The sequence below is a fragment of the Phycodurus eques genome, chromosome 21 (genome assembly GCF_024500275.1).
Source record: "Phycodurus eques isolate BA_2022a chromosome 21, UOR_Pequ_1.1, whole genome shotgun sequence".
NCBI lineage: Eukaryota > Metazoa > Chordata > Actinopteri > Syngnathiformes > Syngnathidae > Phycodurus > Phycodurus eques.
Genome location: NC_084545.1, coordinates 4,526,479 through 4,550,220, shown reverse-complemented (window position 1 = coordinate 4,550,220; position 23,742 = coordinate 4,526,479). Strand labels below are relative to the sequence as shown.

The window sequence follows — 23,742 nt, the reverse complement described above, 5'->3', positions numbered from 1 at the left end:
TCTACAACACACACGCAGTGTGCTCTAGTACCCTTTAGTTGAACTCTGCAGAGTGCCTTGATAGACACTTTTTAAGTCAACTACCGCAATAATGTCTTTGCAGACACTTACCTTAATTTTTCAGACTCCTCTTTGATTTCCTCTGAAAAAGAGAGAAAAAACGTATGTATAAAAAGTATGAACTTTCAGGAAGCTTGTGGTATCGCAAATAATGACGCCACAGGGAGAAAAGAAAACATTTGAATGGGAATTTTGTCCAATGTGTGTGAATGATTGTTAATTAATCATGTCTTTTGCTCTAATGATGTAAAATGGAGCACACTACATGGGGGCTGTTGATTCAGTCTCTACAAACATAGTGGAATCATTCCACACACGTTGGAATCACTCCACAAGCATGGCGGACCCCCAGAAATCTAAGTGGTGGTGTCTGTTGACATTAGTGTTTGTCTGACAGATCTGACGCGGCACATGAAACAGACAGGGAGGAGGGGAGGGGGGGGGGGGGGGGGGGGACAAAGCGAGACAGAAATAGCGGACAGAGCGCAAGAGGCAATGAGCCAGTTTAAAAGGCGGCGGTAGCGAAGTTGGCGCAAACTTGTGAGAGGCTTCAAAAAGACAGCTCAATTATTTCACTGCTGCCAGGCCAAAGCTACGTTTAACAATATTATTTAGTATTTGAGAATATTTCATTGGGAATCTGCGCATATATATATATATATATATATATATATATATATATATATATATATCTGCATGTACCATAATCAACAACATATCTTATTTACTTATTTAGGTGCAACGGTACATGTATTAGCATTTATACAGATTTTTCAGTATGGAACATTCAGTACAGTACCGAGGTGTAAGCAAACTACATAAATTTGCTAGTTTAATGCTAACACACAATGCAAAACGCCTTAGAGAGCCGAATGAAGCTAGCAGCAATTTTTCGGTAGTTAAAACCTTTACAGAGACGGCGGCTATTTGAACACAAACGGTGACAAATGTAGACAGACAATACAACAATACTGGCAGTCATATATTCTTTATCATCTGCGAAAAACAACTAATATTATTGTTGCTTACTGAGCAGTTGTGAAACTTCTTTTTGTGTGCGACATCAGGACTACAGGCATTGAAGCATGAAATCATATTGCACAATTAGTTATTCTTAACATTCTATGTAATTATGCCAATACTGTGAAGTCATTAGAGCGAGGAGTAGCCAGCCACTCTTGGCATCACACATGACAGTAGTGAGGAGCTTTGACTAAAGCAGGGCACAGAAGAGTGAGAGAGGAAATGGAGCGTCTTCAAAAGGAAGCATGATTTAAGATGAGTCGCTCAAAAAGTGAATATTTAATGTTGTGTGCGTGTATAGAAGTGTATATTTACACAATAATGCCCTTCCGTCGTTGGCGTGTTTGTTTTCGCTTGTTCCCAGGAGTGTCCGGAACTTACAGTATATCGAACTGTTCATCTTCACCAGCCACTGTTGCCATGGTTACACTGTTCAAATCCTGGCGTGGCACTTTCCCACAAGACCCGCGACACACGCTAAGAGCTGATTCTCTACTACTACTGAGATTTGTGTGTTGATTATTGGACAAGGCTGTCCACCAATTGCAGCCATTCCAGGAGCTTTTAAAGCAGAGGAGAAGGTCACAAGCTATAAGGCCGGCGACTCAGTCCTTCACCCTGGCATTTTTTTCAGGCAAGCATGAGGGAATGCAGGTACTTTCCTAACGGCAACGGACACTGTGGAACCTCTAGTATAACTCAGCTTTATAGGACATATTGTGCTTTCCTCCCCCACAATTTAAACAGTTGCCCTGCCTCATTAACATTAAAATAGGGCTGCATTGATTAATCGAGTAACTCCAGCTTTCGATCGCTTTATTGAACAAATGTCAAGAAAACAAACACGTAATAAACTCATTGATACGCAAACGTGTTTGCCACTTAACAGCCTGTCAACGTGACACTTTCATTCGTTGACGCCCACGTCACTCACCAGGCCAGGCCTTGCCTATTAAAGCAATACACGCTCAAAGTCACACAAAAAAAGCTAGTCGCAGTTACATGTTATTAGGACACTTGGGAACTGTTTCAAATTGTGAGAAAAATGAAATAATGTCTCCTTTAAGTACAGTTACCAGCTGTTCTTTTTTTCTAATGGGGAAAAGGGAGACTTGAGGGAGGCTCATTTATTTCTCTTTTAGTGGGATGATGCATACTTGAGGAAATACGGTTAAACTAATAAGCCTATTGTGGTCATCAGCCAAATTTTGGATTCAACTGCACCACTGAGGTCGGCCCTTCTAAGCTCAAAGTGTGAAATTTCCTCCTTTCCAGCAGTTTCAAACGCAACGATAAACATGGTAAAATTCCCCTAAGAGCGCTGAGGATTTGTCAATTAAAAGGCAGCCTGGGTGCAGCTGATCCACTGGGGGGGGGGTGGTGTAGAAACATTTAAACAGACAACTCTCCAGAGACGCTCTCTCTCTCTACCGCGTCATGAGGCCGGCGGCGAGAAAAACATCTCGCAGGGAGGGGACGGCAGGCTTAGATGCAGCGTGAGGAAGCGGAGGAAGAGACACGAGGCGAGATCAGGACGACAAACACTCCACTGCGAAATGTCATACAATTGGAAAAAGAAGAGAACCGTTGTCAAACCAAAGATATAGAGGTGCCTTCAGATACGAGTGACCTGACTTGCTAGTTTTTGAAGATGCGAGCTGTCATTCGGACATTTTTTTTTTTTAAACTTAATTCACAACAAGAAGCAGTTTGGCAAAGAGTGAATAATTCATCAAAAAGGCTTCGAGCTGTTTATTGCCACTCCCAGTTGCAGTTTACTGTCAACCTAAACAGAATTACACATCTATTTTCAACAACTACATAGCTTGCCTCACGAAAGTCCATTCAGCTTAATGCAAACATATATGAAAAGCGCCATTTACATGCTAATGTTATCATTACGAATAGATTGATTCTTGGCTTGGCAGATTATTGCCACCGATATTCACTATTTTGAAGCATATCACCAGTGGCCTTTAAAATAAATAAATCGGACATCAGATCACTTTAAAACTGGGTAAACTTCAGGGAACTATTTATTTATTTGTTTGTTTTTTCTTTCAGTTAGCTTTAGAACTGATGATGCTGGCCCTGGAAACTCCCTGCACTTTTTGTTTTAACTAAAAGATTAACGTTCAGTTGTATTGACATTTTGGAGAACTATTTACCTTAGAAACTGTATTTACTTATTGAAGTTTTTATTTAACTTTGTAAGCCATGCTGCTGAGCCTGGTACCCCCCTTCCCTTTTTGTTACAATTTTAAAACAAAGATGGCTATTGTCTAAGATTTATTAAAAAAAAAAAAAAAAAAAAACTTAACATGTTGCACATCTGAAAAGCTGTTTCATAACATATGCTAAAATGCATTTAAACAAAGTGTTGGAGTTTGTATGATACAACATTTTGATGCCAATATTTTCCCTTTTACGGCAAATGAATATCAGCTCCAAATATCGGTTATTGGCCTCCTTGACTACTCAATCGGTATCGTATCGGCCCCGAAAAAAAATAAATCGGTCCATCTCTAGTTAGCACTGCACAGAGTCCACATGTAAACACAGAGGGAGCCACTTGCATTAAGCCAAGCGGATCCCTGACATTTCTATTGTCCAGACCGAAATCAAAGGTTGCACAGCAGTAATTACATTTGGTAGAGGCGCGGATTGTTTTTTTTCTCCCAACCCCACTCTGCCAACTCAAGCCCTTAATTACTCAGCTTTGTTATAGAAATGAATGAATCGCATAAATTCTTCTGCGGAATGACTTGGCGTCGCGCTTCTGGAACGCTGCGCTCATCGCAATTGGCCAGCGCAAGAATGAGGTGATTAACAATGCGCCAGAAGCCTGCTAATAGAGGACCGGGCTGTTTATGTACTCAACTGAAGATGGGGGAGGTGTCTCATGGGCGGATCCGTCGATCAGAGGTTAGGCCTTTATTTGTGCAAACTCCTTTTTGGGATATTATTAGACAATTTTGAAGTTTTCCTGAATATTTTCCTCAAATTACAAATTACACAACTTTTAAGGCTTAGTCTTCCAGATTTTCTCAAATTAGAAAATATATAACTTTAGATGCATATTTGACAAGACATTTTCTTCAATTTACGAATTATACAACTTCAGAGGCATGTTTTTCCTTAATATGGTCATCAAATTATGAATTTTATTTTATATAGTTTCACCCAAATGTCATCAAATTAAAAATTTTACCATTTTAGAGTGATAGTGTCCCATTTTTTTCATCAAATTACAACTTGTACAGCTTGCAAGACATTTTGCCAAAACTTTCATTAAATTAGGAACATATTTTTCAATTTTTGGAGGACGGTAAAGGGGAGAGTGCCATTTGGGGGAGGTGTTTATTATATATGTTTGCGTGTGTAAAGATAAAAAAAAAAATTATCCATTAAAATTGTCCTATACAGAATTGTTACATGGTCAGCAAATACAAAATTCTAACAATTTTTAATAGGTCATATTGTAATTTGGACATATTTGTGAGGTGTCTAATTGCCTCTTTAAACGAAATATATTCCAGATGGCAGCCAAGAAAGAGGTGGCCCAATCAATACAAGGCTGCTCGTCCAAACAAACAGTGGAAACAGTGACAAAAGCTCCTCTTCATCTGCATGCGGAGTAATTAATTCATAGCCTGTCTCAGGACTGAAGGAGGCATCACGGTACACATGACGATGTATAATGAATGGAGGGATCGGATTCAAAATACACACCATTTATAAATAAATTCTCCAACATCTTCAGAATAGATAAAAGGATTATTTATGCGTTCAGAGCGAGCGCGGGCCCTGACACGCGCACTGCGAGTGCAAGCTCATTATCAGGATAGCAAGCCACCTTTGGGATTACAAGGAGCTAGAGTGTGTGCACTTTGTCTGCAGCGGCGAGGGGGGGAGATCAGAAAGTCTTGATTTGGGAATTTAGGGCAAATTTGACAGCTATTTAATTATCCCAATTAAAAATAAAAATAATTCATTAAAAGAAACTCAGTCAAGAATGTCATGTAATATTTTTAAAACAAACTTCATACATAGGGGAGTTAAAAGTGTAATTCCCATAGACAAAACTAGATTAGTTTAATGAAAAATACAGTACCTCAATTAAATACATTATTTGTATTTAAGGGAAAAAAAATCTTGCATCTAATATAAAAACCTACTCAGAAATACATACAGCAAAGTGAAAGGTGATATTTTCTTTTAACATTTTGTAAATATTTAATGTTACTCAATCAAGAATTTTAAATATAGTATTTTTCAAGATATTAAGAAAAATATAAAGCAGAATGAAAGGTAGTGTTTCCTTATATAATACAAAAACTTGAAAAAACAAATATATTATTTGTAATTAGAATTTTTTTCTTAAATCAGGAAACCAGCTACAAAATGTTTAAAAATACAAAACTAATTTCATACACAGCAGTATAAATGATTTATTTTTCTTAGAAAACTGTACAATAAATATTTAAAAAAATATACAACATATGGATTTTTAACCCTCTGTCTAAAAATTAATAATAGTAAAAATAATAAACGGCTAAACCAATAAACATTTTTACTTAAATGTATTTCTACAAATAGAAGAAAATACAATTACAGCGAGAGGTGAATTTTCTTTATCAAAATGTAAAGTAAAAATTGCATGAAAATCAAAATAAGATTCATAAATGAACAATCATTTTAAACGTTAAATGACCGAAGAAAGCTTTTGTAATTGAGGCTGCACACGTCTTTAGGTCGTCATTGCTTGGCAAACACTTTTATTTATGGCCCAGTGCTTATCGTGGGCGCACATGCTCATGCTGGAAAAGCTTCAAACAGTGCGCAGAAGCATATGTTCCCTTAATGGTCAGCGAGGTACAATAGTCCCATTGGCTCGGCCACCGGCTGCAAACTCCGCCATGCTAAAGGGGAGCGGCGGTAGACGACAGGAGCTTGGCTCGCTGAGAACAAAGTAGGCCAAAACATTAGGAACAGCTGCACTGTCAAGAGCGCAGGGAGTAGAGACCGCGTTCCATGAGCGGAGGACTGCCGAGTGACATTTTGGCATTCCAAGAAAAAGGTCAGAACGGGAGGGAGGATGACAATGATGTACTTTGTTTTGCCCAAACCTTTCGACTCGCTCCCGGTGACTCACTTAAAAGATTATAGGTAGACTGGCGCATTACAAGAGACAGATCCACCCTCTAAAATGAACCAATTTCACCACGGAAAGAAATATGCTGTAAAAATATGTCTATAATTCTAGATCTTTGGGCTATTCTAACGAAAGCGTGCCACAGACAAATTATTAAGACAACTGGGAACGGTTTTAAAATGTGGGGGAAAAAAACAAAACGTGTGATTCTCCACACTCATGACCGCTATATTAGGTACAGCTCCAAGACAGACATTGCTCAAACGGTGAATCCACATCAATTGTGACCTGCGAGAGAGACTCCCGAGAGCGGCAGGAGATTATGTAAGTCACTCAGTATTCTGGGTCAGGCAGTCATCCTTTATAAATGTACCATTTATGTATATATATATATTAAATATATTTGTTAATGCACTGCTACTGTACTGCTTGGGCAGAATAGTCTGTCTATATGAGGCTTAATTTGAGTTTCCATTCATCTACCCCGGATAATCCTTTCTTTAAATATGAAATACATTAACATACTAGAGTGCAAATGGGTGGCTGTTGGGGAGATTTTAACAGTAACTGCTTCGCCAATCTGCAGCACAATAGAGATCAATGGATTAAAACAGAGTTCTCCACACGAATAGACGCCGGGCCCCGATTAATCGGCGTGATGCGTCATCCAAACTTCGGAACCCGTGAAACTGCAAATTAATACTTTTCCATTAACCATTTTATTACATTTTTAACTCATCGGTACTCTCATATTTTGAATACATATTAGAGACAAATGGCTCTGGCCATTCTATAAGGAAATGCAGAACATTGCCAATATTTCATTATATTTATCCTTCCATTTTCTACTACTTATCCGAGGATCTCATCCCCGACCCGGAGAGGGCACGCCACCCTTTTCCGACTGAGGACCACGGTCTCAGATTTGGAGGTGCTGATTCTCATCCAAGCCGCTTCACACTCGGCTGCGAACTGCTCCAGTGAGAGTTGGAGATCACGGCTTGATGAAGCCAACAGAACCACATCATCTGCAAAAAGCAGAGATGCAATACTGAGGCCACCAAACGTACCCCCTCTACGCCTCGGCTGCGCCTAGAAATTCTGTCCATCAAAGTTATGAACAGAATCGATGACAAAGGGCAGCTTTGGCGGAGTCCAACCCTCACTGGAAACGAGTCCGACTTACTGCGGACCAAACTCAGACACCCACCGGTCGTACAGGGACCGAACAGCCCGTATCAGGGGGTTCGGTACCCCATAATCACGAAGCACCCCCCACAAGACTCCCCGAGGTACACGTTGACTGGTTGGGTGAACTCCCATGCACCCTCGGGGACCCTGACGAGGGTGTAGAGCTGGTCCACTGCTACACGGCCAGGACGAAAACCACACTGCTCCTTCTGAATCTGTGATTCGACTTCTCGATCGACCCTCCTCTCCAGCACCCCTGAATAGACCTTACCAGGGAGGCTGAGGAGTGTGATCCCCCTGTAGTTGGAACACACCCTCCGACCCCCTTTCTTAAAAAGGGGGACCACCACCCCAGGCTGCCAATCCAGAGGCACTGTCCCCAACATCCAGAGCCTTTAGGAACTCTGGGTGAATCTCATCCACCCCTGGGGTCATGCCACCGAGGAGCTTTTTAACCACCTCGGTGGCCTCAATCCCAGAGATAGGAGAGCCCGCCTCAGAGACTCCAGACTCTGCTTCCTCATGGGAAGGCATGTCGGTGTCATTGAGGAGGTCTTCAAAGTATTCTCCCCACCGACTCACAACGTCCCGAGTCGAGGTCAGCAGCGCCTCATCCCCACTATACACAGTGTTGATGTTAATTATATTTATTTATATTATATGTTATTTTTTTAAAGAAAGCCTGAGTAAGAACAACCTATCAAAAGCAGATGGCATGACAGACAATGTGCCAATCATTTGCCATCCACTCGCGGACACACTCATAGCCGGTCACCCGCACACCCTTGCAGCCATGTGCTGACCTATTGGCTTGGGCTTCAGGAGCTTTCTGAAACTAATATGTATGTAGGAATATGTATCTCTCGAAAATACAAAATAACGCGTATCCCTCATTTGCTAACAAGTGGGCATAAGATTAGCAAACAGAAGCAGAGCGACAGGACCTCAGGCACCCGAGAGGATTCAGAACCGACGTGGAATTAGCAACATTTCTGCTCGAGAGGTTCATTTATCACCTGTTTTTTATTTGTAATTGACTGTACGTTGCAAAAACTAACACCTCAAACCGATAAATATAGTGTTATAGTAACATATTAAAAATAAGATGAGCTACCAGCGTAGCAGCCGTGGCTAACATTGGCTTGTTTGCGGCGCTTATGGTAGCTTAATATTGGTAGCGCTGCTATTTGTTGAAGCACAACTATGCACTTTCATAATTGCGTACCATTTAGGGCTGTCACTATTGAATATTTTTAGAATTGATTATTCCATTGAATAATCCAATCAGATAAAAAAAAATATTTTTAATTCAAGTTTATTGCAAAATATTTTTTTTCACAATTATTGTTGTTTACCTGGTAATGTTTAATGATTACACAAAACCAAATAAACAACAATTAAGCAATATCACATGACTGGGATTGATGTACTCACCAACCGTTTTTGAAACTGACAGCTACTTCTTGGGTACTGACTAATGCAAAGGGCTACTAGTTTCATATACACTTCTGAGGCTGCTTCAGGTTCAACTACATGTCAATTACAGGTTATTTATACTACGCCTGTAAATAATGATTATTTTCGTAACAGATTAAGATGACTTTTATGTTTTTCTATAAATTGATAATGATTCCGTTATCGATGTGGTCCATAACGTCAGAAAATTGATAAAAATGTCGTTTTCCAAAGTAAAAGGAGATGTTTGCAAATGCATCTTGATTAAACACAAAACATAATCAGTCTGCTTTCATGAAGGACTACAAAAATCTGAGAATATTTACTCTTAAGAGGCTGACATCAGAGGATTTGGACAATTATAAATCAAACAACAATTAATCGACTATCAAAACAGTTGTTGATTAATGTGATGATCAATCAGTTGTTAATTAGTCAATTAATTTTGACAGCTCTATTATTAAATATTGCAATAACCAACAACCATACAGCAAAAGCACAGTGGTTGTTCAAAGAATACTTCTCTGAGCTTCTCTTTTATACCGATGCAAGACACAATCAATAAGCCAATAATGGACAGTCAAGTGTGACCTAGCTTGAGTACCTTATGCTTCGCCCCTCAAGGTCGCCCAACTCTCCTCACACAGGTGCTTGGTTGCCACACAAGATGCTCTCATTGTGTCCACTCCCTGTATCATATTACACCCCTTGACAGGACAAAAGCCTCGTTTGTCCCGAGCTGCTTGCTTCATAAATAATTCCCATGTGGAGTAACACTGCACACACATCTTCAGCATGATTCAAACACAAATCACTCCTATGTTTGTTTCTGGGATTGTGATTATTAGGACTGGCAATTGGGCCGATACACCTGTAAACAGCTAGCGTGAATGGCTACATCTAAACCGGACGCGACATGATCAACACTTCAAAATAAGATCTTGGAGGTCGTGTTCAGCTGGTTTAGTCGCTTATTTAAAATATAAAGTAGGTGATGTTATATGTATGTATGTGTATATATATATATATATATATATATATATATATATATACACGCGTTAGTTAGTTAATTTAGGCAGCAAAGCACATTCCTTATATTTTAATGAATTTTGTTAAGGTTTTGTTTATGTCTAACCGGAAGTCCTTCCATTGACTTCCGACAACAGCTTTGCGCTAGCTTAAAACGTGTTCTGACAGCTGTCACCTTTCTCTTTTACTCTACCTGGGATTTGACGGCAAAACAGTCGAAATGTCGCAGCACATGTCTGACGTTTAACCTTTCGAAAACGTGCACTAAATCAAAAGACCAAACACGTTGAAGTAACGTAGGGAGCGAATGAGAGGGCGACTGCGTCCCTAGTGTGTACCAGGAAGAGACGCCGACACACCGCTCCTTTGTGGCCTTGATGGCACGCGATCAAACGGCTCATAATTATTGTTTATGGCCGGGGAAAGTGTTTATAACCACTATAGTGACAGCTGGTTAAAAGTGCATGTTCGCTGGCCTATAAGATCGCCAAAACACCACTAAATAGCCCCCTTTGCACCATTTCCGCGTTGAATGTCGGATAAACACACAAGCTTCGAAGTCACGTACAAGACAAAATGGCGTTTTTTTTTGTTTTATTTTTGCGGGGAGGGGGAGGCAAAAAATAAAACACGTTTAGGTTCATGAGTCCGAAGAGGCTGCGTGACGTGTCTAAATCAATGAGGCCAAACGCAAGAAGTCGAGGTGGGGGGACCAAAAACAAGACAACTTACCGAGTGCCACTTCGCAGGCTTTCCGTAGCTGGGAGTGGTGGGCTTTCTTCACCTCCTTGTCGGCTAAAATCTTCTCCAAAGCTCTGGTGAGGAACATGTTTTTCGTCTTTTTGCCCTCAAACATGACGCACCGGAATTCGGGGCGCGGTGTGTGTGTGTGTCTCGGGAGAGGAGAGGTGGTGATGGTAGTGCGGAGGAGGGGGGAGGCTCTTGCCCACAAAACGATGGGTTCCCCTTGCCTCAACGTTGAGCCTCAAGCAGCAGCGAATCCAAAATAGGAAAGTCGCGCACATCCGCGTACACACAAAAGGTGGGCTTCAATGCCGTCCGATGGCCATCAACGACCTGCCTCCTGCGCCATGTTGGAGAGGAAATGACGTCACAGTGAGGCAGCAGCAGCCGGCGGGCGATGCTGCTAATGCTAATGCTACTCAAAATGTACAACTACTCAACTGTGCACAGACGCATTAAAAACACTATCGTCTTGGCTTGAATGTGTGGAAATAACTTTATTTACCCTGAGTTGAAACACTGAAGAAATTGTAAAAGGGTATACTGAAGACTTTTGTGGCATTTGTCAGCATTGTGTGTGCTCCATGGTAAAAATGCTAACGTGTCTTGTATGCTAAAATATATCCATCTTGACTATAAATATTTGTACTATTATTTTAAGTATAACAACAGTACAATCACCCAGTAATTGTATATATTCATATACATATATTTGTATTTTTTGTATTTATGCCAAGCTTGTTTTAAATAGTAATACCGACAATCGAACGTCACTTGAAAATAATGTGCTGTATGTCTAAATTTTGTTTTGATGTAGTTATATATTTTTAAAAATCAGCAAAAGTAAACATAGAAGTCGTCACTATATAAAAACAAATGTATTCAAGTGATCACAGGTACACACACTACTAAAATATCACAATTTAAACATTTGTGATCTATACCTGAGTTATTAATGACAAGGTACAACTATCCTTACAAATGAGATCCCAAGACATACCGAGGTAATGATGCAGTAATGAAGGCAATTGTAATGTATGTCTCCGAAACAAGCAAGTAGTTCGCTTGAATGTTGATGCATTATATATATATATATATATATATATATATATAATTTTTGTTTTGTTTTTTAATCAAACAGTGCTGCTGGATGACGACAAGTGCTTGAATGGCAGCTTATTGTCCTGACGGTGTGTATTGTCATGGCCTAAAAACAACACGGTGAGTGCATTTATATGTACGAGAAGGCTTCGGCATCCGTGTAACACTTCTTGAGCAGGCCCGATGCAATGGCTTTCACCGCCCGCGTGGTCTCGGTGCACGTGGGGTTGATGAGGGTTTCTGGCAACAGGAAGCCAAAGTAGCCCGTATCCCGCAGCTCGAAGGCGAAGGCATATGGAATCCCGTTCCTGTAGGCCCAGTCTATGGAACTGCCCGAGCTAACGTCTTTGTGACAGAGAAACACAAACGCCTTACTTTTTACACGTTATTATTTATTAGGGTTATTTTGAACTGTGCATTTTAGTTTTTTGTTGTAATAATAATAATATTATTATTAGGTACAATAATATATACTTACATAGGGTTGTAGAAGCAGGTCCGTATCTGTACTTGACTCCATAGGCAGAGTACAGTGCCGTCACTGCATTCTGAGCTGCTGACTCCTGCAATTTAAAAACAAAAACAAGCCCAGTAATGACAGTTTTCACCACAAGTTTATTATTCCTCATTTGGTGATCTTACCACGCAGTTAAAGTTGGGGATGGCAGCATACTTGTACGAATACGGGTAGAGGAGCATCTGGGCGTACGCATGCACAGAGATGTAGGCCTTGACGCGCTTCTTGTGCTTGCGCAGGAACTTGGCGACAGCCTTTACCTCTGGCTCTGACTCGGGGTGGGGTCCGCAGTAGGTGTCGTCGCAAGGGTAAGAGGAAGCCCCCTCTTCTGCGAAAGAGAGCGAATCCCCTTTTTTGTTACATCTGGGATATATTTTTTGCTCTTTCTGCTGTCTGCATAGTCATTTGAATACATCCAAAATAAACAGGCACACCTTTTGTCTGCTCCAATGTAAACAATGTACTTGTATTCTTTGACTAATAATCGTATGCTTATGTTAGCTTAAGGGAAATAACAATTCACAATTCACCCATAATCACAAATCAAGCACACTTTTGTCTGCTCCAACTCAAACATTATCTGAAAAATAATTGTATGCTTTTGTTTGCTTATTAACCAAATGCTAATGTTGTGACCCTAGTTAGCAGGTAAGCTAACAAGGCTCGCTACTGCCATGTTTGTAAAATGCTCAGTTGTTATTGACAATGTCAGAGAGGTATTAACAATCTTTATTATTCGTGGGTGCGTAATCATAATTAGTATTTGTATTGCAGATGATGAGGTCATGTTGTTCACACGTGTCACACAAGTGTAAGCGCCTTGACCACAAAGCCCCCAAAATGACATTTTCTTTACATCGGCCCTTTTGTGACTGGAAGGCTTTGATCCCACAACTTTTCCCTCTCCTTCACTATCTAAATGTCTTCATTTTTTTTAACATTGCATGATTTTGTGACAAAAAAAGACTAAACAATGATGGCTGATTAGCAAATAACACCATGGATAACCTGGAGAGTCCGGGCCCAAGCGTGGGCAATGGGGAGTATGCAAGCACATCAACAGCAGACTATCCAAGGAGGGTGAGTTCTCCTTTGGAGAACATATTAAACTTTAAAATTGTTGGTGTAATCGTACGTAATAATCAAGCCAAGTCATCTATTTGCACAACAATTAAGTTCACAAGGTAACATTAATGATTGTACATGATTTTCCACAGTACATAGCCAAGTAATTCTACAGATCGTTGTACAAGCGGTTGGGAGTGTCCACTTGTTTCCCCTTGCGATGCCAGACTACATTATATCGTCCCCGATTCAGCCAACTCAGAATCTGGCTTTAATTCATTAAGTATATTCCCAGCTTTACCTGAAAAGTAAGGGAGAACTTTCCCCAAAACGTATCCAAGGTTCACAGATTTGAAACCTCTTTGACCTGCTTTGAAACCAATGGCAACCAACACTCAGCGATTGGGAAAGCCAGTCGTAACAAGGTTTATGAAGTGCCAGATCACATTCGAGGCTGCTCTAATATCTGTGCTAGTAATTCAACAGATCATTAAACGACTGGTTAGGAGTCGCCAATCGTTCCGACCTCCATTCAGCCAACTTGGAATCTGGCTTTAAATTGTACAGTATATGACCAGATTTACCTCTGAAAGTAACAGAAAATAATCGCAAAAAGTCCACCAAGATAGACAGGTTTCAAACAATGACCATGCCCTTATTGACCTGGTTTGAAACTTGATAGCGACCAATTCTCAGAGATGAGGAAATCCTGTTGTAGAGAGGTTTATGAGTGGCCATATCCTTATTAGGGATGGCCTAATAGCCATGCTAGTAATTACAACGATCATCGTGTGACCTGTCGTGAGGGACCAATTTTACGACCCCGAGTCGGCCAACTCGATGGGTTGACGGGTTCAAAACTGTGTACCTGAGCTTGAGTTACTGTGTATAGTCAACGTTTTAACTGTTGTTTCAGATGCACCACCAACGGCATCAGGCGATGGTGGCGGAGGGAGGCTACGTCAAACAGAGTGGCCTCAAGCGGGCGCTCTTCTTCAGCGAGAGCTCAAACCGCGAGTTGGTCGCTCAAATCACTGCCCTGAGAGCGCAGATGGACAGCGAGCGCCAGAGCCACAACAGGGAGCGGCAGAGGCTCCAGAAGGCTCTGGACGAGGTGAGGAGCGACCGGAGCGCCCCGGCGATTGAACAGAAGCTCCGGGAAAGGGAGCACGAGATGGGTGTCCTTCAAGATGTTCTGGCCGCGGCTCAGCGGGAAACGGTGCAGGTGCGGCAGTACTGGATGGAAGAACACGACCTGCTCAAGAGGGCCCGGGAAGACGACTCTGAGAACATCGTGGCGGCCGTCAACACCGAGTGGCAGCAGTGGTGGAGTGTCCGTGAGCAGGAGGCGGTGGGCCAGTTGCAAGCTCAGTGGGAGACCGCGCAGTGGCACGCCGAGGAGATGGCGGCTCAATTTAATGCCAAGCTGGAGAGCGTACAGAGGCATAGCACCGACACCGCCCTCTACTTCAAGGCGGAATTGGAACGCCAGCAGTGGCACGTGAGCCAGAGCGTCATGGAGAAGGACGACATGATCGCGAAGCTGACCAAAGAGAACCGCCTGCTCGGATCGGACCACACCACCTTGTCTGGACAGATCCTCAAATTGGAATCGGAGGCCTCCCAGCTGCAAAGATCTGTCTTCCGTCTGAAGGAGGAGCTGAAGGTCCAGCGGGAGGCCAAGATGCTGGTGGACGAGGAGCTCCCCGCGGCCATCGCCGCTTTCACGCGTGTGATTGAACTGGAGCGCCAACACCATCAGGAGGAGAAGCAGATGCTCCGAAAAGCTCTGGAGGAGGTTCAGACACCAAATGACTTGGCAGAGAAGCTCCAGGAGAAACACGTCGAGGCCAGCGACCTGCAGGACGCTCTGGCGGCCTCCCGCCAGGAAACGGCCAACGTGCGCAAGTACTGGATGCAAGAGTGCGAGCAGCTCAAAAAGAGCGCAGAGGAAACCGCCAAGAACACTGTGGAGGCCATCAACAGCGAGTGGCAGCAGTTTAAAGCGGAGTGGGAGCACATGCAGAGGCACACCAGCCAGGCCCTGCGGGAGAAGGACGAATTGCTCGCTACGTTGCTCAACGACATTGAGAAGTTGACGTCCCAGCTCGTAAAAGTTTAACCGGAGACCCCAGAGCATCTGGACGCTGAGACTGTGCGAGGCGAGCTAGACGATCTAGCTTCTCTCCGACAAATTTATATAAAGAATGCTGTTAGTAATGTGTAGCAGTGTTGTCACTTGATGCATTTGTGAGGGTTTTTTTTGGTGAGCCAACTGGTTAACAACATGACAAATACAGTGCAACCTTTCAAGTCAAACCTCGAAAATACAGAACAAAATCGATTGGTCACATGATCTCAGGAGACTTCAGGTCATTGAGTGTCCAGGGTTTCGCAAAAGTGCGGTGTGCACATCCAAGTCTGTTTTACTTTTATCAGTGGCTTTTATTTATTTTTTGATTGGTCGTTGACGGAGGCTAACCTATTTTTACATTTGTATGACTGGAAAAAAAAATTGGATGTTGCGCAGGAATGGATTGTGTTCGATCTTCGAGGTTCCACTATATAACTTGTCATGAAGTACATACTATATACTGTTTTGTACATTATAAAGTTGTAAAGGTACCATAAGGTAAATACAATTTTATTTAAAATAAATAAATAAATAAAAATAAACATTTAAAATAAATTCAAACCATGACATGTTATGTTTAAATGATTTTCAGGGAGTGTAAGGAAAACTGAGTTATTGAAAATATAATTTAAATTAAATAACATGTCATTTATTCAATTAATTAAAGTCCATAAATATGTTCATTTAATTTTTTAAGGTAATATTAGGTAAATGCAATGCCATCAAAAAACTTTTTAATTCATTTTAAATATATCAGTTATTTAGTTTCTCTTATTTTTAAAACCATTTTAGGGAATATTATATTAAATAATTAAAATTACAGTAATTTCATCAATTGATTTCATGTTTACTTTGTTTTATTAAAAACGTTGTTTACCTTACACTATCTTGAATTACTTTGAAAAATAAAATACAAATGTAATTTAATCAAGCAAATATTTCATATTTCAATTTGTGTTTAATATCTTAATTAGAATAACGTAAATAACGTACATTTTTGTTTTATCTTTTTTGTTTTTTGCTTTTAATACTTGACAGAAGTGGAGATGCAAACATACTTACCTGCTTTTTATTGATGTATTTAAAAACAATATTTCTCAGTTTTACGCACTTTGTGTCCATTGTGATCACACTCACCACACCATTTGACTTTCCAGTTCCTGTTGGCGTCCACTCCTCTACAGCGGAACTTGCGATTTTTGGATCGCGTCTTCCTCCAGAAGCGATCCTGCACAGGTAATGAAACACTGTATACGGCTACCTGTCATTTATGCTGCTCTAGGGCATTATGTTGTTTTAATGTTGTTGTTTTTTTTTTTTTTAAATGATTGAGGATTGTAAAATTGTCTAGTTTTTCTGGTCGTGCAGAGGTTTATTCTCATATAGATGTTTATTCCCGTGTGTGGGTTGGTGCAAGTAGGTACTGTAGTCCAGCTGAAGTGGTATCCGTCCACGTTGAAGACGGGCATGATGTAGAAATTGAGCTGGTTGAGCAGTCGTCTGGTCGCCGAGTCGTACCGGTACGAATTAAGCGCCTGCAATTTTATATAACAGGCAAATCATATCAGGAAAATGGCAAAGTGTATCAAAGGAGGCTTTCAAATCGTGAAAATCAAGCCATTGTATCCACGCTTACGCTGAACGCACTGAAACCACGCCCCGTTCAACTGTCAACTGTCAATTAAATACCACTACTAAAATCTAAAAAAATTAATTCTAAACATATCTACTACAGAAAGAAATATCATAATTCTCTTTACAGGGTCTTCAAAATGAAGAATGCTGGAGTTCAGTCAATCGGGTTGAGGTTTAAGGCTTTGGCAGTAAACTACAATGAGACCCTGATCTCTTGTGGCCAGCCGGGGATACTACATGATATCTGTTTCTTTTTTTTTTTCTTTTTCTTTTTAAATCACACACACGGTACACTTCTGTAATTCTGACTTGGTCAGGCATGGGTTCTTGAGACTTTATTTTTTTTGGCTCCTGTCTGGTAGACAAGCCTACCAAATTTCACGCGGCTAGCTAAAAATGGCTTTGCGGGCTGGATTTCCTGAGAAGGACCACTGAAAATGGCCGTTTCAAATGAAAATGTCAGAATTCCTCTTCCTGTTTAGTCATGGGCTCTTGAAACCTTTTTGTTAGTCTTACTCATGATATACAAGCATACCAAATTCCGTGTTGCGATGTGAAAAATGGCTTCGGTGGCTGAATTCATTCGGCCGAAGATTCACCGTCGTTGACAGGCGAAAAGCATTGACAAGCAAGTGCAACTTTTCTAAACACCAAATAATGAAGTGGATACTTTTTTCGCAACCTTTTTGAATGTTACATCGTGATTGAAAACAGGCCTCCTTAAACGAGCCACGCGCCTTTCAAGCTAAGTGAGCCGTGAAACAATTTGAAAAGGGTGGCTCTGGTCTGGCTGCGTGACTTCTAAGAGTTTCAGTTTGTGATGAAACTTGTAAATGTCCTGTTCCTGGACCATAAACGAGTGTTGTTGCTTAATTATTTGCACAAGCGTGCACGGCTGAAGGGTTTTCACGTGTAGATTTCGACAAGAAAGTAGGACTACCTCTTTGACGAACCACTGACAGAAGGCTGGCCCTATCCACTCCCTGGCGTGGACCCCGCAGTCGATCCAGACGGCTTTTTTCTGCGGGCGACTTTTCTTTCCTAGCTGACAACAGATGTGTGTTGTCAGTTTAGTATTTATTTGTAATTGTCCCAGTTACGCTTTTTACCTGAAGGACGTAAAGGGGTCGTCCTTCGTACGACTTCCCGATGGAGAACATGTCGAGCCGGTCGGAGTGAGTTGCGTTCATCTCGAACATCCACCTCTGGACCTTTATGGTGGAAACAAATATCCGTTATTTGTTGTGAAATGACTGCCGTTGTTTAGCTGCCCAATTTAGTGTCGCACATCTGTCTTGTATATACGTGATTCCAATTTGCTCGCAATTCGACAAAATCTACAATCCAAGTTATCTTTGAAGAACACTCTGGAAATGGCCAAAATGTCCCGAAAATGGCCGCTTCCAACATGAGTTCTTTTTTTGTGGGTCTACCCATGATCCACATGTCTACCAAATTTCATGTTCCTTGGTCAAAGTGGCTCCAGCGGCTGATTTTACTAAAAGAATGAGAAATTTCATGTCGAGCCGACTCAATGGGCGAACAGCATACAGGATAAACAATTTTTAGAATAACAGTGTCGTCATGACTCGGCTCTCTCTCTCAGAAAAGTATTTCCACATCCCATGCAGTGTGGATAAATACTTGGACAAATGTTCACATTTCTGCGTTTAATGGTCCCGAAGGGGAAGCGCCGCAAGTAATTTGTGTTAAGTATCGTAGATGCTTTTGTGTAGGAGCTAGAAGGAAGGTTACCTCCTCCAGGGAGTGGTAGACCTCATAGTCGTACGGACTGTCTGACCTGCGCTTGCGAGACGAGCGACGTCCCGTCTGCTTTTCAATTTCCTGCTGCAGATTAGTGATGAAAACTCTGCGGCGGGAGGAGGAGATTGGCGTCATGTTATAAAGAATACTGCAGCCATTATTGCAATGTATTATAAATGTTCACTGCAAGATATAGACTGTGGTTTTATGATGCTTTGAGGGCTCACTTAGCAATTTTTATTTCTTGAAATTGGGAAACTTTAGTAGCTTGTAACATTACAACTTTATTCGCATAACGTAACGATTTTGTTTCTTGTAATGTCTTTTTTTTTTGTACAGTAAAAAACTTTTTTCTCTTAGCTTTACAAATGTAGCTTTTCCGTGACATTGCGACTTCATTTTCCTCACTTTTTTTTCTTCCAATATAGTCACTTTACTCACGCCAGACGTTCATAATAAATAACTAAAAATACAGTATCTCGTAAAACCACCATTTTTCACAATAAAACTTTTTTTTCTTAACAGTACAACTGCAGTTAACGGAACTTCACTTTAACGGACTTCGGATTTAACGGACAGAATATAGTGTCCAGTTGGGAACTCCCTTTCACAACCCTTTCATGCACCAGTGAGGTAAGTTTGAATATAAAACTTTAAAACTAAGCTTTTTGAAAAATAATTATTTACAATGATTTGGTACTGTACACATAAAGTGCTTCAATTTAACAGACAATCTGATTTAATGGCCTAAGAGGGGGACAGGGGTCGTCCGTTAAATCCGATTGTCCGTTAAATTGAAGCACTTTTATTGCGGCCTAAGAACATCAGTGCAGTACAAAATTATTGTTAGGTTCCACTGTATTTTTGTACTAGAACAACATTTTCCCCTGACATTTCGCATTTATTCTCCTAACTGTTGTGACTTTATCTGATAATATTACGACTTTTTTCTCGTAACGTTCTAAATTGTAACTTATAATATTTTAACTATATTCTTGTAACTTTTTGCGACTATCTCGCAATGGTTGCTAATGCTTCATATGTGTAATATTGTCATGTCCTTTTTTTCATGTGGTATAAAACAGAGCACGTAACCCTAAATATGCAATATAGTGTAATGTAATATAACATCCAGTTATCAGGGAGAAGAGGTTGTCACCGATATTGTATGCGTTCCCGCTTTAAGGTGGCATGTAGCCGTCTCGTGTCTCTGCGTTTGATGTGCACATCCACCGTGGCGTTCCGGCTGATCAGAGAAATGCTGTTAGGCTGCCACAGGTCCACCTTAAATGCATGAAACGACATCATCTGTGTTATTGCAATAAGTGTCACACTGCAGCTCATACAAGCGTCCACAATTTACTTATTGTTCTCATATGACAATAACAGAGCCAACCTTCATGCTGTCTAGAATGTTCCTGAGCGTGCACACGTCCTCGTCGTTACTCGGGCTTATCCTGAAGACTTGATCGCTGCGAGAATAACAAGTGTAAAGTGACCATCGCCTTCGACATAAGCGCTTTGTAACATCATTTCTACTGAATGCGACGCAGCAGACGTCTGATGCGAAGACATCGTTGGTGGACGTGATGACGGAGGGTCAAGCGTCATCACGGGGTTGAATTTCAACAGGTAGAAAATATAAATAAATCAAGTCGAGGTGAGTTTTAAAATGTTACCATACCATACAATACTAAGACTTTTTGCTGTTCAACAAAATGCATTTATCGCCACATTTTTTCCCAATTTTTCTTTTTTATCCTCCAACCCAGACACCAAAAACAAAGATATTCTGTACGTCACAGGTGTCAAACTCAAGGCCCGGGGGCCAGTTCCGGCCCGCCACATCATTTTATGTGGCCCGCGAAGGCAAATCATGTGAGTCGACTTCATGTTTCTTGCGAATACCAAATTGTCTTTACTTTTAATAACGTTGAGGTATTGCAAGCATTTTTTTTTTTTTGTTACCAATCCCACTTTTAAAATAAATATAAAAATAGCTGGCTTCTGATTTCAAAGCTAGTTAGCCATCAGTTTGTTGTGTGTATGTGATCTGAAGCGACTATATGTTTACATGGGTTCAAATTCATAACGGCCCGCCGAAGGAAACCGTTGCTATGATGTGGCCTGCGACAAAAATGAGTTTGACACCCTTTGTGTTTTTCATTGGGACGACAACGTTTTAACAAAACCGTGAACTAAAAAACAGAAGGTAACACAATACCCTGTGAACTCAAACAATACTCATATATTAAAAACACATGTCGTTTTTGCCATGTTTGTATGTTTGTGTGTGTGTGTATGCGTGTGCGCTCACTAAAGTCTTTTACTGTCACACAGGAAGCAGGACGCCCTAAACGAAGGCGTCAGTTCAAGCGACAAAAGGAGTTAGTATATACAGTATATGTTGGTGAGAAAGCATATGGAGGAGGAAACGAGTGGCGGTGCCTCCCTCCTCTTCCTCTTCATCAAAAGCGCCATTGACATACTCGCCGTTCGTGGCACTGACGCTTAATCGAAGGCATGAACGTGCCAGACGACCGCACGCCGCGTGAGAACTCGCTTCACTGAGCACAAAGGCTGTGTTGGTTTTTCTTTGGCTTTTTTTTTTGTGGCGATCCCGGAAAATTCTTGATTTTTCAAAATGTGTTGAAAATAAGACTCAGTGTCAGATTTGTTTGCCATAAGTATCGCTGGCTGGTATCGGCAGCCTTCACGAGTACCCGATACCTTGAAATAAGACTTGTACCGGCCCGATACTGATACCTGGTATCGGTATTCACCCATCGCTAAAAGTAATTAGATTCAGACTGATTAATCGGCCAGCTGATTTAACCGGATGAGATTAGCCCTTTTCAAATCAATGTTTTTACACATCAACACATAAGACAATGATAATGACATTCAAACAGACAAAACAAATCACCAAACACCTGCAAAAAGCGGCCATTTTTTTCAGATTTTTCTCTTTGTTGTTAAGGTATATATAAAACAAAAATATAAAATAACTTTCATTCCTGTAATAGTACAACTTTAATAATAAAAACGTATGTTCTAATAATATTAAAATTTGTCAAAAATATAAAATTTTACTCACGAAAATATACACATTTTATCTCTAAAATGCACATCTTTATTTGTGCAAGATTACAAATGTAATCTTCGAGTGGTTTTTTTTGTTCCCCCCCCCCCCCCCCCCCCCAGTTTGCCGCTTAACTCCTTGGAACTTTGAATTTCCGACAGTTCAGAATTTAGAAGTTTACTTAGAAGTTGAACCTTGAAGGTTTTAACAGGCCACTCGGGAACAGATGAATTCCCTTCCCATGAGTTCCTAGTTTTAAAATAAATAAATAAAATGTCCTTCTCCATCCAGGTTGGGATGTTCCAAGTGTTACATTCTTGCAAGCCTTGCATGCATGCGGGTCTTGAGTCAACAAAAAGCACATATACAGGCTCTCTTTGTTCGCTCGATGAGAAAATCTACGCTGCGGCACATCTGATTGCAATTGCATCTCATCCCTCATGGCCACACATGAATGGAAACTGGATGGATGGGGGGGGGGTCGTTTTGTTTGGTGGTGGGGGGGGGGGGGGGGGGGGGGGTTCCTCTTCTTTACTCACCCAGCGTAGCGGTTCTTGTAGAGCGAGTGTGCACATAGCACGCCGCTGCAAATGATCACACAGGGCAGCAAAAAAAGACGAAATGGCCATCCGAAGTCCACTGTCATCGTGTCGATGATTATGATGTTCTTTTCTTAAACGTCAGCGTTCGCTGCGGAGTGAAGTTCCTCCAATGACTTTTGTCCACACCACCGCTCGGTCCACCTCAGACTGGAATAAAAGTGCAGCTCGCTTTTTTTTTTTTTTCTTTTTTTTTTTTTTGACACCTGATGCTCAGGAGGTGCCAAATGTGCGCGCAGGAAAGAAGGAGGAGGAGGAGGAGGAGGAGGAGGGAAGCGTTTAGCACCTCTTGAAGCAGCAGCCCACTTTTAAAGGAGGCTGGCTGGCTGACGAGAGGGGTCACGTGGTGCCAAGTGCACGGGTCCCGTGCGCATGCGCGCCAACGCAACCGTTCGGATTCTCGCCTCAAAGAAATGGCGATAAACTGGTGTTAAAAAACAAAACAAAAAACAAACACACCGTACTCAAATCTCAGCTTGAACTCATAACATCAGTCTTTGGCTAATATTTTTGTATTTTGCATGAATATTTTTTTCTAATATTTCTGTTTTTTTCTTATATAAGATTTCATTGGCCTAACAGTGGATCTCAAACTTAAATTTTTTAAGTACCTGCTAAAAAAAAATTCAACTCTCCCAAGTACCACCGTGATGACCAACATCAAAATACAGAAGCACAGTAGGCACAGGTGTTCATCAAAATCAGACAGAGGCTTTAGTCCCAAAAATGTAATACTATTGTAAGCCATTGTAAGTTTATCCACAGTTGCCCATAAATTTAGAAAATCAAAATCTGTCCTCAAATGATTAGTCAACTAAATTGTAGCTGAATAAATGTTTATGAACAAATTGTTAAAAAAAAGATTCAATGCAAATGTATTGTACTTCAAAGTTAAATACAATTGAACTGCACTAAATAAATACACTGCACTGGATTAAACAAAAATTTAAGCCACTGTACATAGTTTAAACATTTATTTCAGTAATTCTGTCACATACCACGAGAGGGAGCCTGCGTACCCTAGTGGTCCACATCACATTTTGAATAATTTCCTCTTACTGTCACAACATCAATAAAAATAGTGTGTAATGTGCTTTTCTGAAAAATTGTGTTTGTTGTGATGTAATATGAAAAGTTCGTAGAGTTTAGAGTTTGCCGTCTAACGTGCGTTTCACATTCGTCTGTGAT

The 23,742-nt window shown here is 40.9% G+C and overlaps 2 protein-coding genes across 6 annotated transcripts in view; both read right to left on the bottom strand.

Annotated features, from left to right (window-relative positions):
• arfgef1 (ADP-ribosylation factor guanine nucleotide-exchange factor 1 (brefeldin A-inhibited)) overlaps positions 1 to 11,002 on the bottom strand; it is a 36,390-nt gene extending 25,388 nt beyond the window's left edge. For all 5 annotated transcript variants that reach the window (XM_061666024.1, XM_061666020.1, XM_061666022.1 and 2 more), the window contains exons 1-2: positions 10,646 to 11,002; positions 112 to 142 (exon numbers count right to left, since the gene is read on the bottom strand). In XM_061666024.1, coding sequence (XP_061522008.1) covers positions 112 to 142; positions 10,646 to 10,769 — 155 coding nt within the window. In that variant the 5' untranslated portion in view covers positions 10,770 to 11,002. The remainder of the gene's footprint in view (positions 1 to 111; positions 143 to 10,645) is intronic.
• A 747-nt stretch (positions 11,003 to 11,749) lies between these two features.
• Positions 11,750 to 22,749, bottom strand: cpa6 (carboxypeptidase A6). Its single transcript, XM_061666542.1, has 11 exons — positions 22,495 to 22,749; positions 20,270 to 20,345; positions 20,033 to 20,157; positions 18,865 to 18,979; positions 18,219 to 18,320; positions 18,050 to 18,154; positions 16,899 to 17,009; positions 16,612 to 16,702; positions 12,401 to 12,603; positions 12,237 to 12,321; positions 11,750 to 12,103 (listed from the first exon to the last, which is right to left on the bottom strand). The coding sequence occupies exons 1-11, from the start codon at positions 22,599 to 22,601 to the stop codon at positions 11,889 to 11,891; spliced, it is 1,335 nt and encodes a 444-aa protein (XP_061522526.1). The 5' UTR covers positions 22,602 to 22,749; the 3' UTR covers positions 11,750 to 11,888.
• Positions 22,750 to 23,742: the final 993 nt, after the last annotated feature.

Bases quoted from the DNA above. Each gene is read 5' to 3' on its own strand.
- cpa6 (XM_061666542.1), bottom strand. From the start codon at position 22,601: ATGACAGTGGACTTCGGATGGCCATTTCGTCTTTTTTTGCTGCCCTGT. The intron at 20,158-20,269 runs GTTGGCTCTGTT...CATGCATTTAAG, and splicing joins ACATTCTAGACAGCATGAAG to GTGGACCTGTGGCAGCCTAA. The intron at 17,010-18,049 runs GTAGTCCTACTT...ATAAAATTGCAG, and splicing joins GTCAGTGGTTCGTCAAAGAG to GCGCTTAATTCGTACCGGTA.